General features: G+C 43.0%; 1 protein-coding gene across 1 annotated transcript in view; it reads left to right on the top strand.

Moving 5' to 3' along the window:
• LOC143776633 (protein diaphanous homolog 1-like) overlaps positions 1–18,795 on the top strand; it is a 124,629-nt gene that overhangs the window by 79,754 nt on the left and 26,080 nt on the right. The window contains exons 2-9 of the mRNA XM_077266193.1: positions 4,173–4,199; positions 7,156–7,305; positions 8,395–8,496; positions 11,658–11,788; positions 12,714–12,791; positions 16,371–16,434; positions 18,218–18,357; positions 18,604–18,709. Of these exons, the coding sequence (XP_077122308.1) occupies positions 4,173–4,199; positions 7,156–7,305; positions 8,395–8,496; positions 11,658–11,788; positions 12,714–12,791; positions 16,371–16,434; positions 18,218–18,357; positions 18,604–18,709 (798 nt within the window). The remainder of the gene's footprint in view (positions 1–4,172; positions 4,200–7,155; positions 7,306–8,394; positions 8,497–11,657; positions 11,789–12,713; positions 12,792–16,370; positions 16,435–18,217; positions 18,358–18,603; positions 18,710–18,795) is intronic.

Genomic DNA, 18,795 nt, shown 5'->3' with positions numbered 1-18,795 from the left:
AAATTAAGACATTTTAGGGCCTGGTCCTTCATATGGGGTTAGTGAAAAATCCAGAACTTCGGCAATATAAGTGTTGATGTTTTATACAACACTCCACTATTATGTATGGTTATGACCCATCATAAGCATTGCATGCATTACAATGATAATGCACAATGTCCTCCCCGAGATGACTCGAACTTTGACCATGTTTTCAAAGTTCTGCCGGTCATTGACCACTTGAGCAACAAGTTTGCTGAGGTGCATGTTCCCCAAAGGGACATCTGCGTGGATGAGTCCCTAATACATTTCAAGGGGAGGCTCAAATTCCGACAATACCTGCCCAATAAGAGTGCCATGTATGAAATTAGACTCTGCAAGCTGTGTGAGTACCTCAGAGTACACCCACAGGTGTAGAGTTTATGAAGGGAAGGACACCTGGATTCACCCCCCTGAATGCCCCACTGGGAAAACTGTGTGGGATTTGGTGCACCCATTGTGGGATGAAGGTTATCACATCTACCTATAGAAGTGTTGAGCGAATGTGCTCTGATGTTTTGTGTTATCAGAGCAGGCCTGGGTTCGAAGAGTATCTTCGGTGTGCTCGAATACTATGTTTGAGTCGCCACAGCTGCTTGTCTCATGGCTGTCCGACAGCCGTAACACACGCAGATATTGCCTGCCTGTTAGGCAATCCCTGCATTTGTTGTGGCTGGTGAACAGCACGAGACATGCAGCCGCGGAGTCTCAAACATAGTATTCGAGCACACCGAAGATACTCTTCGAACCCAAGCGTGCTCCGATAACACAAAACCTTATCTGAGCACATTCGCGCAACACTAGTAGATAACTTTTATACTAGCATCCCTCTCAAAGTTCCTTTCTCCGCAAGCTACTGCAGCCTGAGGTACTGTCCCCAAAAATCAGAAAGGCCTCCCTAAGACGCTAATTGGGCAGCTGCTCAGAACGAGTGAGAGCAGAGCCGAAAGTAGCGACAACATGCTGGTGGTCAAGGATGAGGGATGTCCTTTTCTTGACCCCTATCCATTGGGCTTACACTACCCCCACCGCTGTACAAGATACCTCTACACACTGTACTGGGGTACAACTAGATCATGGGGTAGTTGATCTCTCTGATCAAGTCATCCAGCCATACAGTGCCATGAGAAAAGCCAAGGTGTAGTACAAGAAGCTGGCTGTACATGTCGTACAGATGGCAGTGTACAATGCTTTCATGCTATCACGATGTGTAGTCCAGACCAGTACGTACATTCAGTTCCAGGAGGTAGTGTTTAAGGCCTTAATATTTGGCAGTCAAGAAAGAGCGGGCCCCAGTACTTCCGGAACTGAAGGTGCTCGTATCATACCAGGCCAACATTGCGCCCGTGAGGTCCCTCAAACCTCAAAGAGAGGAAGGTCATAAAAAAGCTATTGTGTGGGTTACAGAAGGGAGATACATGAGGACACCTTCCCCGACAAACCTGGCCTGTGTATAAAAGAATGTTTCAGGCTGTACCGCACATCCATGGACTTCTACATTCATTTATGGCTTGCACAGGTCTCGTATGCCAACCTGATGCACTCTACACTACTCGCGTGGAATTTACATACCAGGAAAACACTAGATCAGTTCTAACATAGGGTCACTTGTGGGTTTCTACTGTTTAGGCACATTAGGGGCTCTCCAAACCCTAAAGATCATTCCATCAAAGTCTGCATTCCAAAACGTCACTCCTTCTCTTCCGATCCCCCAAACAGTAGTTTTCCTCCACATATGGGGTATTCGCGTAATCAGGAGAAATTACATAACAGATTTTTTTTCAGCATTTTCTCCAGTTACCCTGGTGTTACCCTTGCGAAAAAAAAAATTAAGGCTAAATTTTTTTTTTTATATAAATTTTCACAACTCAGCGTTATCATTTTGGTTTCAAGGTTCCCACCACATATCATTTATTTGGGGGGTCTAGTTTCCAAAATGGGGTCACTTATGCAGTATTTCCACTGTTAAGGCACATCCGGTCTCTCCAAAGTGACATGACGTTCCCTCTAGTTTCTAGCCAAATTTGTATTCAAAAAGTCAGACTGTGCTTCTTCCCTTTCAAGTCCTCCCGAGTACTCAAGTGCTTTACCCCCACATATGAGATATCTGTGTGCTAAGGAGAAACCGTACAACAATTTTTGGGGTCCATTTTCTCTAGTTACCCTTGTGAAAATAAAAACAAAATTGGGTCTCCAGTAAAATGTTTGTGAAAAAAGTTAATGTTTCTTTTTTTTTCCTTCCAGATTGCTTTAGTTCCTGAACGGTTAATAAACTTCTTGAATGTGGTTTTGAACGCCTTGAGGGGTGTAGTTTTTAGAATGGTGTCACTTTTGGGTATTTTCTGTAGACCCCCTAAAAGTGACTTCAAATGTGATGTGAGCAATAAAAAAAGATGGTTCTGTAAATTTTGTTGGAAAAATGAGATATCGATGGTCATTTTTAACCCTTATAACTTCCTAACAAAAAATATTGTTTAAAAAATTGTACTGATGTAAAGTAGACATGTGGGAAATGTTATTTATTGACTAATTTGTGTGACATGACTCTCTGATTTAAAAGTTACAGAATTTACAAATTTTTCACATTTTTGCTAAATTTCCAATTTTTTTCACAAATAAACACAAGTCATATCGAAAAAATATGTACCACTATCCTGAAATACAATATGGCACTAAAACAGTCTCCGATTCACTGGAATCTGTTGGTGTTCCAGTGTTAATACCTCATGAAGTGACACTGGTCAGAATTGTAAAATTTGGCCTGGTCTGGTCATGAAGGTGAAAACGGGTGTAAATGAGGACACCGGAGAGAGAGCGTGGAATCCCTCCGCTGACACTCCGCCTGACGTCACTACTGCGTCAGCGAGATCACACACGCCCTGTCCACACAGGTCCAGGGAGGAAGATGTGACCCATGCAGTCACTGCCGCGGCACCACACTCGCTCACAACCCTAAGAAGCAAAGAAGAGCAAATCCGACCATAAAGTCCCAGTACATGAAATAGTGAAAAAATATATTTTTATTTAAATTGGGTGATAATAGGTTAACAGAATGATGCCTAAAGAGATGTAAAAACAAGGGGCGCACACCCAGACCACTATAGATCAGTATCCAGAGGAAGAAAGTTATATAGCCATTAAGACAGGTAATATATGGTCCATACAAATTAGCACAGTATAATTAGCATCCATATTTACCCATGAATCGTCCAATATTTCTAAAGCAAAATACTGGGGCTAGATTGGTAACTAGATAAAGTGCTAGTGCAATGGGAATTGTATTGTAGGGTATGGTATCCAGATACTGTTGCCAGGCTATAGTTAATACCCTATGTAATTGCCAATATAGGAAAATGGTCATAAGCAGAGGGTCATGCGTGTAGGTACTGTGTATGTCAATATTTACCACTAATGGCTTGCGCCATCGCAGGAGCTAAGGTGCCTAGAGCAATGATGTATAGACTTACACTGAGCGGCTTCCTCTTCCGAGTGGCGTCCTCCCCAACGCGCGTTTTGGCTTGCCACCTTCGTCTGGTTTCTACTGGCTGTTCTATGTTTCTATGTATCTTCATATTCCTGGGTGCCGGGCAGCAGCCACCCCCCACTTCCCAAAGCTATCTGCACACTGAAGTGAGTTTTATAATCCCATGGCAGATAGAATACAAACGATTGGCATGAAATTATATCCCCAATATTCTTCACAACAAGCTTGGGGGTTACAGTATTGATGGGGTTCTCAGGTGCCAGAACCTATAGATCATGGAGTGGTGGCATGTCTCTTACTACCAGCTTAGCCCTGTCTGTATAACTATCATAGCCCTCCATTATGGGAAATCCGAAACAATTGTATTTCCCGTTGTGTGTGACCGGAGAAGAAAACCTCATGTAACTCCGGTTTAGTATCAGATTTCAGAAGTAAACGATTTAGGATTTATTAACATGTTCTGTAGATTTTATTTTTTCTCTTTAATGTTAGTAAATGTTATTACTCCATAGAAACTCTGTCTATTATCCTGTGTTAAATGTTGGTGATTTGTCCATAATGTTCTGGTGAAGGCTATGGGCCATTTCTTCTGTCCGACTGATTTTGTCTTTTGTCTCCTGTTTTTTTTTTCCCCCCTTTCCCACTCCCATAAATCATTTGGTTATAACAGACCTTTAAGCGTCTCATGGTAGATGAGGTAAGTGTGTGCCGTGCCCCTGACATTCCCGCTGCTGCTAATCTTGTGCCATACCATTCCGAGCTATGACTGAAATGTATCTTCACCTTTCCCACCAGACCCATAAGTGCTTTACTAGCCATAAATGTACCGGATGATTCACGGTCAGAGCAATAGTTGCCTGGTCGGCAATCACTGAATGATTGGCCCTATTCACTATAGATCTGATTTCCATAGATGCATTTCAGCCATGCCTGTGTGGTTCTTCCATGTCTAACCAAAGTATGGTACTATGCTTGTGTGCAAATGTCATAACCCAACACCTAAAAGCATGCATTTTATATTAGCCATGTATGGCGGCACTAGGGGGCTGACTAGTTATAGTTCTGCTTCCATCATTCTGCGATGTGACGCAGCTGGGGGGCAGGGTTTGGCGGAATTAGAATACTGCGGTAATGACTGCCCCCTCCAAGGGACTGAAAGCTGTAGCGGTGGGATCACATGGGTCCATGATGTCACAACACACGTGAAGAAACTAGTGAACTTCTGGCCCTCGTAGGAGGACTCAAGACTATGTATTATAAAGTTGATTACACAGGTCAACAAAAAAAAAAAAATTTTCTGGTGTCCAAAATATTTTAATGAATTTGGGGTATTTTTGGGGTGCTGATTCTGAATATGCTATCAGTTTTGCCAGATTGGCTCAAGTTTTTGAGATTTTTGGTATCTTATTTATAGCACTTGTTGGTAAATGCGACGCATCATCTCATTAATTTCTTTGGATTAGTACTTGAACTGAGCAGTTCTCAATATAGTTTTGTGTTAATTAGTGTTCTAAAAGTTTGTTCATAGCTTGATTTTTGCACTAACTTTATGTTGTCTGTTTTCCAGTGAAAAGCATGAACTCATCAAGAAGAAGTTGTCTTAACGATCCAGACTCATTCTGTTACATTTGTGGTGAATACACACTGCCAAAACATAGAAGAAACATAACCGACTTCGTAAAAAAAGTGTATTTTGCCTATTTTGGGGTTATGCTTGGGGACCAAGACAAGTTTTGGGCACCACACATAGTGTGCAAAGCATGTATCGAATTATTACGAAAATGGAGCAAAGGACAAAGAAAAAGCTTCAAATTTGGTGTTCCAATGGTGTGGAGAGAGCCAAAAAATCATCATGATGACTGTTATTTCTGTGCAGTGCAAGTGCAAGGATTCAATAAGCATAAGAAACGAAAATGGGAGTAACATGGAATCTGCAAGAAGGCCTGTCCCTCATTGTGAAGATGTGCCTGTACCTGTGTTTACCATAAATAACAGTCATCATGATGATTTTTTGGCTCTCTCCACACCATTGGAACACCAAATTTGAAGCTTTTTCTTTGTCCTTTGCTCCATTTTCGTAATAATTCGATACATGCTTTGCACACTATGTGTGGTGCCCAAAACTTGTCTTGGTCCCCAAGCATAACCCCAAAATAGGCAAAATACACTTTTTTTACGAAGTCGGTTATGTTTCTTCTATATTTTGGCAGTGTGTATTCACCACAAATGTAACAGAATGAGTCTGGATCGTAAAGACAACTTCTTCTTGATGAGTTCATGCTTTTCACTGGAAAACAGACAACAACATAAAGTTAGTGCAAAAATCAAGCTATGAACAAACTTTTAGAACACTAATTAACACAAAACTATATTGAGAACTGCTCAGTTCAAGTACTAATCCAAAGAAATTAATGAGATGATGCGTCGCATTTACCAACAAGTGCTATAAATAAGATACCAAAAATCTCAAAAACTTGAGCCAATCTGGCAAAACTGATGACATATTCAGAATCAGCACCCCAAAAATACCCTAAATTCGATGAAATATCTTTGGCACCAAAAATGCTGTTGACCAGTGTTATTTTTTCCCTAGTAATTTATAAACCTTTCTCAACCCCTCTAAACTGCCCTATATTATGGTAGACCCTATTAAAGGCGTTGTCTCCAGATGAATCTTCCTGAGCACATTGCTCCTGGCTTTCTGCTGTGCAGGAGGCTGTGTGCTCCTGATGACTGACAGTCCAGGCCAGTAGCATGGTTTCACCACTGATCCAACCGAGGGCTGGCTCTCTAGCTTGGGGGACTGAAGCCATGCGGCCAGCTTATGTGACTGGCCAAGCTGGGCCTGTAGAGTGGCCGCTAACCTCGTAGATGAGCAGTGAACCGGTTAGAACGGAGGATTTATAAAATGGCCTATATTGCAAAGTTGCTAATTTTTGCTGTGACTTTGCACTTTACCCAAGTGTGTACTTGAGACAACTCTAGCTTATTACATTGATCAGTTGTTATTTTTTTCCCCTTTTCACAGTAGTTTAGTATTTTTCGGGTCCTGATGATACATTTATCCCCTTCCCATGCCACTAACATGGACTTATTTGCTTCCGGTCGTTTTACGCTTGTTACTTTTACATCTAAAACTGCTTGAGTTATGAAGCCCGACCCTGCACTAATTCACTGACATTTCTGTGTGCAAGTTTTAGTGTATAAGATAATCTACATGAAATTATGCCAAGCCATAGGTAAAATGTGCATGAGGGGGCTCGAGAACAATCAAGGACTTACAAGTGCTCACACTCTTTGCTGGTTTTAAAAGTGATGCACAGGACTAACGTATTATTGGCCTAGCTCATCTATGGGATTGGCAGAGTTGTCCCCTTTGTCCTGTGTAATCAGGTGCGCTGTGATTGTAGACCGGCCTCAAGTATACATAATGTAATTGCCCACCAGTAAGTAAAATCCCCTTTTACATCACCACTTGGAAAGTGTGGAGGCGGCACACCCAGTCCGGTCGTGCCACCTGGCAGAACATGACTCTGGCCGATTTCCATCATGTCTGCGCGCTCTCGTCACGTTTGGGGAATGTGTACCCCATCTGTTCGCTCTGTACTATATCTGTGCCCTTCTAATATCGATCCATCTCTGTCATCACACAGCTGGAAAGGTTCACCAGTATGCGGATAAAGAAGGAGAAGGAGAAGCCGTACATGTCCCACAGGAACTCCGCCAACTACACCGACAATCCTCTGCAGACCCTGCAGGAGCTCAGCGACGACACCGTGCTGGAGCTGTTCGAGCAGATGCTGGTAAGGGGCACGGCCATTAGGAGGTGGCTAGAAGAATTTCTTTACCAATGAGATTTGTGCCTATGCACAGTGTACACAGAAAGCTGCCAAACAGTGGTGTGGGTGCGAATATTCAAGGCTAGTATTCATATAAAACCCAGAATATATTTATTATAAATGTCTAAAAATGTCACCAACCTGTGGCTACACCAAAAATAAAAAATAAACCGCAAAACACACCGTGAAAAAAGTGGTGTCAGGGGGAAGAATAGTCCCTAGATAGGCAGCCATCAGTATAGATACTATCAGTGGGGGTTGGCGCCCTAGGGGGAATGTTGCGGCGCCCCCACTCTACGACGGCTTGCCCTGGGGTCCCTGTAGAGCCCTATTACCGTCAATGGGTCCCTCTACCCACACATTTGATGCACTGAAGGTACCACTGATGTACTAAACAGAGATAATCCTAAACATAGGGAATCCTACACCCCCTCACCGTGAATATAAAAACAAATTAGAACACGTGGTAGGCTTATGATGGACATGAATATTGTCTGGTCACTCTAGTTTGGACCAGGAACTGATCACTGTGATCCAGAAGCACCTAATAGGTGAGGGGCTGGGGTGGCCCGGCCACGGCGAGGGGCTGGGGTGGCCCGGCCACGGCGAGGGGCTGGGGTGGCCCGGCCACGGCGAGGGGCTGGGGTGGCCCGGCCACGGCGAGGGGCTGGGGTGGCCCGGCCACGGCGAGGGGCTGGGGTGGCCCGGCCACGGCGAGGGGCTGGGGTGGCCCGGCCACGGCGAGGGGCTGGGATGGCCCTTTTGACATAGAAAATGTAAAAGCTTTGATGAGTCAGCCCCATGTCTCTAGTCAATCCTACATGTTAGGCTTTTAATCTTCAGCCATATGTAGGATCGTGGCCTTGACGGAATTCTGATATCCTTTATTTTATGAGTGAGAAACTTGGCAAAGTAACATTCAGTAGCTCGGCCATAGTTGACTTCTGGCTGGTACATTTGCCAGCCGAGCTGATTATTCAGGATGATTCCCTCTGCCCGGCTTTGTTGCCAACTATGGACATTAATGCTCCGCTCCCAACTTTTTCTTTCCAGAATGACATGAACCTCAATGAAGAAAAACAGCAGCCTCTACGGGAGAAAGACATCATGATAAAGCGAGAGATGGTCTCTCAGTATCTGCACACATCAAAAGCGGTGAGTGTCTTTGTGGCTGAGGCTACGTTCACATTTGCATTGTGCGCCGCAGCGTCGGCGCCGCAGCGCACAACGCAAACAAAAACGCGGCAAAACGCACGCTAAAACGCTGCGTTTTGCGCCGCATGCGTCGTTTTTGGCCGAAAGTTGGACGCAAAAAAAATGCAACTTGATGCGTTTCTTGCGTCCAACGCTTGCGGCCATGCGGCGCAAAACGCAGCACAACGCATGTCCATGCGCCCCCATGTTAAATATAGGGGCGCATGACGCATGCGGCGCCGCTGCGGCGCCCGACGCTGCGGCGCTGACCGCAAATGTGAACGTAGCCTTATTTATTTTTTTATTTATTTCTTCCTCCTTACTATGACAAAACTTTGCAGACTTGGATATATATATGTACGTACACTGCAACTAGTGATACTGACCAGCAGCCCCAAGTAAGATGGAATAAATATACAGGTGTAAGCCAGTAGCGTACAAGCAGACATACTCGGCCGCTGTGAGGATACTAAGGTATACGAATATACGTTGCGTGCATTCCTGCCTAATAGACTGTGGACACATGTATACTACATTTACTTGAGCTTCTTGGCACACATGGTCACTTTGTGTGAGCCGCTATGCTAGACATATGGGACCTCTTTATGGCATGGGCCCTATACAGCAAAGATTTCATGACTGAATTCTGGCTTAAAAGCTTTGAAAAGTTGCAAAATTTAACTGCAACTTGGACTTGCTCCAAGATTTTGCAGCTTTTGGCATTTTCCCACAAGTCTCTCCCAGCCGTTACATAATGAGTGAAGCTGGAGCTGCACAGACATGGCGACCGCTGCTCGTCACATTCAGGACAAGTGGTGGAGCTCGGTATGCTACAAATCTTATTCCTGCAGGGGTTGGAGTAGGATTTGTAGCAAGGCGCGCACAAGTGTAGGCCGCTCCACTGACGCTTCTAAAACCGACGCACACCGCCTTGTCAAGACCAGCGGGAACTTGGTGAATCGGGCCCTGTGTCTTTTTCAGGACTGAAAAGGTGCAAATAGAATGAATATATGTGTTGCAATGTAAAGCTAACGTACTGTGCACATGTTGAGACTTGGTCTCCTGTAACCTCTCCAGGCTTCCGTAGCCACCCATTCCATCCTTCCAGCAGTTTTGTTTGGAAGCCACTCACTTTTAATGCATACAATTGATTAAAATAATAAAAAAAAGCTGGTGGCGCAATACATGTCGCAGTTAATGGTAAATAAAAAAAAAACTGAGCTTTTTCTAAACTGTCATTTGCAGGAAAAGCTCAGCGGTTGTGTTAGTGTCTAAAAGACGACGCATGCTTTGCACACCCTTAGGCTATGTTCACATGTTGCGTTTTTGTTCTCTTGTACATGTTGATAAAGTTTTGTGCCCCCCCAAAAAACATGATTTAACTTTCTTAGGTTTTTGCAGCAAAAATTTATACCTGCGTTTCTGCTGTGTTTTTGCCCTTACCCATTGTTTCCGATGGGTGAAAAAACATTACAAATACCCTGAAAAAATACGCTGAAAGTAACATGCTGCAGTTTTCTAAATCGGTTAGGAAAATTAAAACCAATGTGTGATTGCTGAAATCTCAGACTTTGCTGGTACTGTAAACGCAGCATAAAATTTAAAAACAAAAAATGCAAAAACGCAACGTATGAACGTAGCCTTAGATAAGAACCTACACTCCATACTTAGCACTCCTCCTTGCACTAGGCCTACACAATGAAGTCGCAGCCATCTGCATTGGTGCATGTATTTCATTGTGCTAGGATGTGCTTTGCAGTTTTATTTTTCAGTGTATGTTCAATGGAGGTAAGTGCCTTCCTACATATTGATTGAGACCTCTTATCTGTCTGAGGCTCTTCTAGCTGCACTGGGGGAATGTAGGTCCTTGGGATTTAAAAACATTTTTTTATTATTAATACCATGCGTTTCTACACTGTATCTGTGCATCTCTCAAGGAATAAAAACCAAGTGAGAAGTGAGTCACTTGGTTTTTATACCTTAAGAAAGACGCCGCTCTTGAGCAGAAACGCGTTGGTATTCCCCCTACATTCCCCCAGCGCAGCCCGACTAAACGTGTCCGCTTCTATTTTTGCCATTATACCTTTGGAAAACTTTTTCTCCTGCTACGGGGCTGTGATGTTGTGCCTGCACACAACGCCACCTTTTTAGGTGCGATCTACCATTGATTATACCCTTCCCTTACGGTATCGCCCTATTTTGTGTGAGCTTCTATCCCCCTCCAGCGCTTCTTAAGGCTCTTCTTAGGCTACTTTCACATTAGCGTCGTGCACTGCACGTTGCAATGCGACGTGGCGGCGCACCGACGCCTAATGTGGAAGCGCCGCACAACGGGGGCAGCGGATGCTGTTTTTCAATGCATCCGCTGCCCCATTGTGAGGTGTGGGGAGGCGGGGCGGAGTTCCGGCCGCGCATGCACGGTCGGAAATGCTGCAGACGACGCCCAAAAAAAGTTACATGCAATGTTTTTTGGTGGCGACGGTCCGGCGCACAACGGTTGCGACGTGTGGCAATGCGTCGCTAATAAGTCTATGGAGAAAAAACGCATCCTGCAAGCACTTTTGCTGGATGCGTTTTTTCTGCAAAACGACGCATAGCGACGTGCAGTGCATGACGCTAGTGTGAAAGAGGCCTTAGTCAGAGTGAGATCATACCAGCCCTTTAACAACGAGTGCTTAGGCCCGATAGGCTTACCACTATCAGTATAGCGTCCATTCTGAAGATCTGGTTTTCTTGTTGGCAAATAGGCTCACGGAATTTGACCAAAGTGTGTGATCAACTCCGATTGATAAATGTAATCTATATAGCAGTAATGCCACGATCATGTACACCTCACCTCACGATCGGCCCAGTAACAGGTCATCTATTTCCATACCTGTTTTTTGATCCGATATTACTGTCCATAAATAGAAACCACTTACTAATCAAGTAAAGTGGGATCAAAATGTCTTCATACCTGAAAAATGAGATCATACTGACGCAAGGATAAATTAATTACCCACTTATCTAGCAGAAGCGGAGAGATAAAGGTAATGATCAGCGCCGGATAGCCACTAACAAATAACACATATAATACTGCAATCTGTCCATAGAGCCTTATAATGTGTTTGCTTTGATTGCAGGGGATGAACAAAAAGGAGAGTGCAAGGTCTGCCCAGATGTATATCCAGGATCTAAAGTCCGGTTTGGGGGACTCCAATCTCCTGAGCTGTTTAGAGTCCCTGAGAGTCTCACTTAATAACAACCCAGTCAGGTAAGTAGAGGGGACCAGTACAAAGAAACCAGGCACTTCTGCTGGGTTCTCAGAAAATGGTGTCAGATGCTTTTTTCGCTCAAGCTAGTATGCCTCGGACTTCAAGGTGTTGTTCACTACTAGAGCAACCCCTTCTCAAACGTTAGGCCTCAATAGGACGATAAAGCCTGTACTCTCCTCCCATGCCGACCCCGTTCCAGTGGTGTCTGCCCTCACGGTCCCAGGGCTGTGATGCAGTGGAATGACACTTGGTGTCCGGTGCCCAATCAGCGCTGCAGTTACTGTCTCTGATTTTAGACAGACTGAATCAGCTGCAGCCCAGACTGCCTCTACATGTTCAGTTTGTACAAAGGTGGAGACAATGAGAACAGCACCGATGGGGCACCAGGATCACGTGTCATAACAACCACACTGGAGCCCGGGGAGAGCGAGTGCTGAAATGGTGCTGGCACGGGAGGCGAATATAGGCTTCATGTTTTTATTGGGGCAAACTTTTAGTTTAAGACTGGGTTGTCCTAGTAGTGGACAACCCCTTTAAAATCAAAAACCTATCCGATCACCCCTACCGGACGGCCATTATCAGACCCCGCGGTGGAGCACAGTTTAGCACACGCTGTAGTGGCCATTCTCTGGGGCTGCAGCTCCACATCCATTGAACTGAATAGAAGCTAAGCTGCAGTATTCATAAACAGCCACTACACAGTTTGCGGAGCCGCGCTGTTCCAGCTTTTTATGCAGCAATTCAGGAAAACAAGCTCATTGGTGGGGTGTTTGGTGTCGGACCTTCACCCATCTGATATTGTTGGTCTATCTGCAAAATATCAAAGTTCTGGAAAACGAATCTTAAGACTTAACGTCAATGTCACCTTCCCTCTTCTTTAGCGATTACATTTTTTTGATATCCTTTTGATTTTTTCTTTTTTAGCTGGGTGCAAAATTTTGGTGCAGAAGGTCTTGCCTGTCTTCTTGATATTCTACGACGACTTCAAGATGAACCGACATTGTAAGTATGGTGTGACACACTCGCAATCGTTCTTCTTTAGGCATGGTACATACAGTTAGGTCCAGAAATATTGGGACAGTGTCTGATTCTCCAATATTTAATGGATCCCACTGATTCTGAGATTTTTTTTTCTTTAGTGACAGCTAGGTCTCAGTTATCAGTAAAAACCAAAAGAAAAGCAAATAGCGGCACCATCAGCTGGTTAAATCACCCACACCCGCTCGCTTAATGTCCTCTTTAGCGCAATAAAGCCCTTTATCGATGTCTGGTGCTCTAGCTTGGGAAAACTCCAATCATGCATGCAAAAAGGTCATAAGAACAGCGAGCACTCACCATCCTCTAATGTCCAATCTTTATTATGGCATATTTTCAATAGCAGGTATGGTCAGGGAGAAATGTGTTTCCACAAGACAGTTATCAGGAAAGCAGAGTTCCCTGTTCCCGCACGATTGCCAGGACTTACCGGTATGTCCATTTGCTGGAACACACTGCAAAATAGGACGTACTGGTACATCCAGTGTCGAGAAAGGGTTGAACAAAGGAGGTGACGTATTTAGCAGTTGGAACCTTTTTTCTTCAAAGTCTCCTCATTTCAGGGGCTCAAAAGTAATTGGACACATTTATTTTATCATAAGTAAATAAACTCATTTTTAATACTTTGTAGAGAATCCTTTGCCTGAAACCTGGAAGCCATGAACGTTACCAAATGCTGGTCTTCCTCCTTTGTGATGCTTTTGCTCGCCTTTACTGTAGCTGACTTCAGTTGCTTATTTGTGGGTCTTAACTTTTGTCTGAAAGCACCACTCCAGCCCTTTTTTTTATTGCACTGCTGGAGTGGTTCTTTAAATAGAAGTCCCCTGTCCCATACTCCTTCTGGCGTTTTCATCAGTTTTCGCAGGTAGTCTCTGGCACAAAGTGGCCTGCCTGCAGCTTCAGTGATTTATGCAGCAGTGCAGAGGTCACTTTTCATTATAAGTCTAATAGGTCTCGTTCGGACTCTCATAGACTTGCATTGCGCTCTTGTGATGTATCTTCTGACTTCCGCCCAGTCAGAAGCTGCACTCACAAGATGGTGCAGGGGGACCAGAGCGGCACCGAAAAAACTGTGATGTCGCCAGAGGGTGAGTATATAACGGGGGGAATGGGGCTTACATTTAAGGCGCCAGTCCTTCACTGAAAAAGACCCCCATTGAAGTGGTGCGGTAAGCATGTGAAATGCTGCCGTATTGGGTTGAGATCTGGTGATTTGACTTGGTCATTGCAGAATATTTATCATCTTTTTCTTAAACTCCTGGGTTGCTTTCACAGTATGTTTTGGGTTATTTTCCATCTGTTATGTGAAGCGCCATCCAATCCATCTTGCTGAACTTGGGTTGAATCTCAAAAAGTATCGCCCTGTACCCGTCAAAATTAATCCGGCTGCTTCTGTCTTCAGTTATATCATGAATAAACACTAGTGACCCAGTGCCATTGGAAGCCATACATGCCTATCTAATCACACTGCCTCGACCATGTTTACAGGGGGGGGGGGGGGATCACACACTGTTCCAAGCCTTCGCCATACTTCCTTCTTCCCATCATTCTGATACAGGTTGATCTTTGTTTCATCCATCCAAAGAATGCTTTTCCAGAACTGGACTGGCTTCTTTTGTTTTTGGCAAAGTCTAATCTGACCTTTCTATGTTTAAGTTTGAATAATGTTTTTCACCTTGTGCTGTATTTGCTCTCATGAAGTCTTCACTTTATGGTAGACGTAGATACTGACATGCCTACTTCCTGGACAGTGTTCTTCACTTGAGTGAATGTTGTGAAGGGGTTTCTCTTCACCGCGGAAAGGATTCTGCGATCATCCACCACTGTTGTCTTACATGGATGTCCAGGCCTTTTTGAGTTCCCAATCTCACTAGTGCAATTTTCTTTTTTTTTGCAGACTGTACAAGTCATTTGGCCACTTCTAACATTTCTGCTGTGTCTCTAATGTCTTCTTTTTTCATCCTAATGGTGGTCAGTTCTCTTCCATTGAAAGCTCCTCTGGCCGCATGTTGTAGGTTCACAACAACAACTTCCAAATGCAATTGCCATTCCTGGAATCAGTTACAGACATTTTACTGCTTATCTGATGATGGATTAACGAGGGAAAAGCTCATGCAGCCCATTAGAGCTTTTGAGATAACTGTCCAATTACTTTTGGTCTCTTTTAAAAAGAAGCAACTACATATTAAAGAGCTGTAATTTCTAAACCCTTGCTCCAATTATCATGTGACTGCCTACAAATTAAATCTGAGATTCTGTACTTTAATCCCATGTTGCTTATAGAACTGTATCTTGAATGTTTTTCTAAACTGCTAAAATGCCAGAATTTGTCACTATCCAAATATTTCTGGACCTAATTGTAGAATACTGTCTCTCTATTCTGACATGTACCAGACTGTGATCATCAAATTGCATTTATTACGGCTTCTTGTAACCTTGATGTCATACTGAACTGTAATTGGAGCCCTAGAGAATTTTGAGACCCCACAGTACCGATGAATACCTGATTTCTTCTACCCCATCAGATGTTGCATTACTGAGCTATTACCTCCCCCCATTAGCATTGGATCCATGGGAGAATTTGCCTGAAAGCCAGTTCTCCAAGGTGCACTGTCCAGCAGCACACTGGGCCCATATCATCATTTGAGAATTATTGAAGTCCCTTTTATTTTATTCTTTTTTTCTACTTGTTGTGTTCACTGACATGTTTCTTGCTAAATTTTTCAAAACGGCACCTGAATTTTTTTGCAAAATCAAAAATGCTGTTTATTTTTACCCATTTTTTTGTTACTTAATGGCGCCGAAAGTTGCATATCTTTTAAGTTGCACATTTGTCTAAAAATGCACTAAATTGAAAACTGCGCACTGAAACCTTAGTCCAAGCAGGGATTGTAGTGAGCTGCACCAAAAAGCAAGACCATTGGTGAATGTCGCCTATCATGAAAGGTCTAAAATCTTTATATATGCAAGGAAAGACTTGAAACTGGTGCAAAACTATAGAGAATAGGGTACATTTACTGAAGCCATTGAGAAGATTAAAAAAATTACTCCAGGAAAGTGGAGAAACCTCAATGATGAATTAGGGCTTCAGTGTCCATTGCCCCATAGTATGGCGCATTAGTGTCTACATGTGCGGCCACATGTCCTCCTGCCTGCTTGGCTGCCTTCTACATGATGCCTGTAAGAGTTGGCCCATGTTTAAATATTATCTACGGTCACACAAAACATACATTTCCAGTTAGTCATTTTTTAGAAGATTTCAAATAATGTTTGAGAACATAACGTTGTCTTGTGACAATTGATGTTGAGCATGCGGAGGCATACTGCCCTTTATGCGACAGTATCTTAGTGCTAGGGATGTTGTCATACCCCAGATCAATCTGACCCTCCGTAATTGACACTTCCCTGTCTTATAGCTGGTCGCTGATCATATAGTATGGTAAATGGATGTCCAGCCGGCTTCATTCGGGTGGCTGTTTGTGCTGTCCACATGTTTTCATGGAATACATAAAAATATCTGTTTGTTTTTTTTCTCCCTTGGTTTAGCCCTCGTGATTCGAAGAGTGAACATGAAATCATCAGATGTTTGAAAGCCTTCATGAACAACAATGTAAGTGCATATAGGGCAAAATAATCCGTACTTTCTGGGTGGATCATCTGGAGTCAGACGGAGCCCAATGTGTCAGAACAGACAGGAGACAGTCATGTGCCTTCCTAGTGTCATTACAAATGTCTTCTAGAAATTGTTAGCTGTTAAAGCCGTCGGACCTATATATTAGTGATGTGCTATCAATGTCTACAGTGGAGCAAGTACTATAACTCCTTAGAGCATCATGATGTCCCATGAGGAGCTGGTGGATTGCCATCGTCGCTGCTATGAATCCAGGCTGGTGACTGACTGGGCTTCATAGGAAACCATCAATTCCACTATATACTGAAGCATTGCAGTATATACAGTACCGGTCAAAAGTTGGGGCACACCGGTTCATGCAGTGGTCTCCTTTGTTCTTATTGGTATGTGCACGTTGTATACTCTGACTGAAAGCGGCAAAAAAAGAACAAATATTGAAACACATGTGAAACAAACCGGACTATATGTTAAACCTTAGATTCTTTTCAGTACTCTAGACAGCTTAACAGCCTTGCAATTTTCATTAAGCAACTTCATCAGGTGTCTCCTGGAATGGCTTCCAACAATCTTCAGGAAGTTCCTAGAAGCCGTGAGCACTTGTTGGCTGTTTTACCTTCACTATGTGGTCTAGCTCATCTCAAACAGTCTCAGTTGGGTTGAGGTCTGGTGATTGTGAGGTCCCTGTCACCTCCTGACAGTCTCCATCCCTCCTGGATCTTAGTCATGGGTGCTGCTAGTTTATCATAGTGACTGCACCTAAAGATACCGTCAAGGTTCTAGTAATTTTCAAAATAGTGACCTTTTAGGTAATGATGATAGATTGTCATTTCTCTTTACTTAGTTGAGTGGTACTTGGATCAGTTGTGGAATAGGATAGGGCTCAGAATTGTATGGAGCTCTGTTCTTTGCTGCCTTCCTCTGAATCTACAAAATTGCAGATTCAAGTCCTCTCTATAGACTAAAAAAATAAAGGACAAATTAATACATATATATATATATATATATATATATATATATATATATATATATATATATATATATATATATATATATAATTTTAAATTGTTGCTTCACCCCTAGTTTTCCTCTCTTAAGTGAAAGCCTATTTGGTTTCTCAGTGTCTGTAAGAGTGCTTAGTTTAAGACATTAAGTGACAAACTATGCATAGAAATAAAAAAAGAAATGTTAGAATTGACACTTTTTACTTCCTGAAAAACTGCAATACAAAACTATTAAAATGATATATCTACTCCAAATTGTATCAATAGAAGCAGGCCATTACTCAAATAGTTGTTGTTTTTTGGCCACTAGAGTACTACATGAAGTATATACAGGTTTGGTGTCACCGTAATTCTACTGACCTAAAGAAACACGTTGTCACATCCAATTTTTTTTTTCCTTTGAAATAAACCTTTATACCATTGTTGTTTTTGTTTTTTTCTTTTTTGCGGTGCATTATTTGTTAAATTGAATGATCTCATTCAATACTACAACTTGTTCTGCAAGTAAAATGGTTCTTTAAAAAATGATCTGCAAATGAAGGACCACAGGAGTGCTAAAAATAATGTACCACTTATTCCTATTTCAGAAGATCTCCTCCTTTACGACATGCCTGTTGCATACAGATGTTGTGGAAGTAGTTGACGAAAACTTTTTGTAAAGTTTTGTATCTCTGTCCTAGATGTTTTACCTTCCTCCTGCCATTCCTCATGTGTATATTTTGTATAAAGCGTTGCACTTTCTCTTTCATCTCCATATCCAGTTTGGCATAAAGACCATGTTGGACGCAGAGGATGGAATTTTACTATTGGCTAAAGCGGTGGATCCCAATGTTCCTGCCATGATGATTGATGCTCTGAAGTTGCTCTCTGCGCTGTGTATTGTGCCGCAGCCCGAGGACATGTAAGCTCATTTACTATGGATTGATTTCTCATTGGGTTATTATGCCGCCTGCTATAGATATATTTTGTGTAGAAAAGCCGGACGAGCTAAGCTTTTCCGTAGAGTAACAGTGTGATATTTCAGGGGCTCTCCCAATCTTCTGTCAGTAATGTGTGCTATAAGGTTGGCTTTACCCCATACGTATGTGTTTGGTGCCAGCCGTCTTCCAAACTGCCGTACATGTCATATCTCTGTATCCTTGTGCAGGCATGAACGTGTCCTCGGGGCTCTCACTGACCGAGCAGAAATTTATGAAGTGGAAAGATTTAAACCCCTTCTGGATGGGTTGAAAAATGGGACCGTTGCCCTTAAGGTATGGTTTTAAGTTAAACTACGATATTGATGTCTTATCTATAGGATACGTCAGCAATATCTATTCTGTGGGGGGTCCACGCTCGG

The sequence above is a fragment of the Ranitomeya variabilis genome, chromosome 5 (assembly GCF_051348905.1).
Source record: "Ranitomeya variabilis isolate aRanVar5 chromosome 5, aRanVar5.hap1, whole genome shotgun sequence".
Classification (NCBI taxonomy): domain Eukaryota; kingdom Metazoa; phylum Chordata; class Amphibia; order Anura; family Dendrobatidae; genus Ranitomeya; species Ranitomeya variabilis.
The sequence above is the reverse complement of the archived record's forward strand: the minus strand, read 5'-3'. Positions and strand labels throughout refer to the sequence as shown.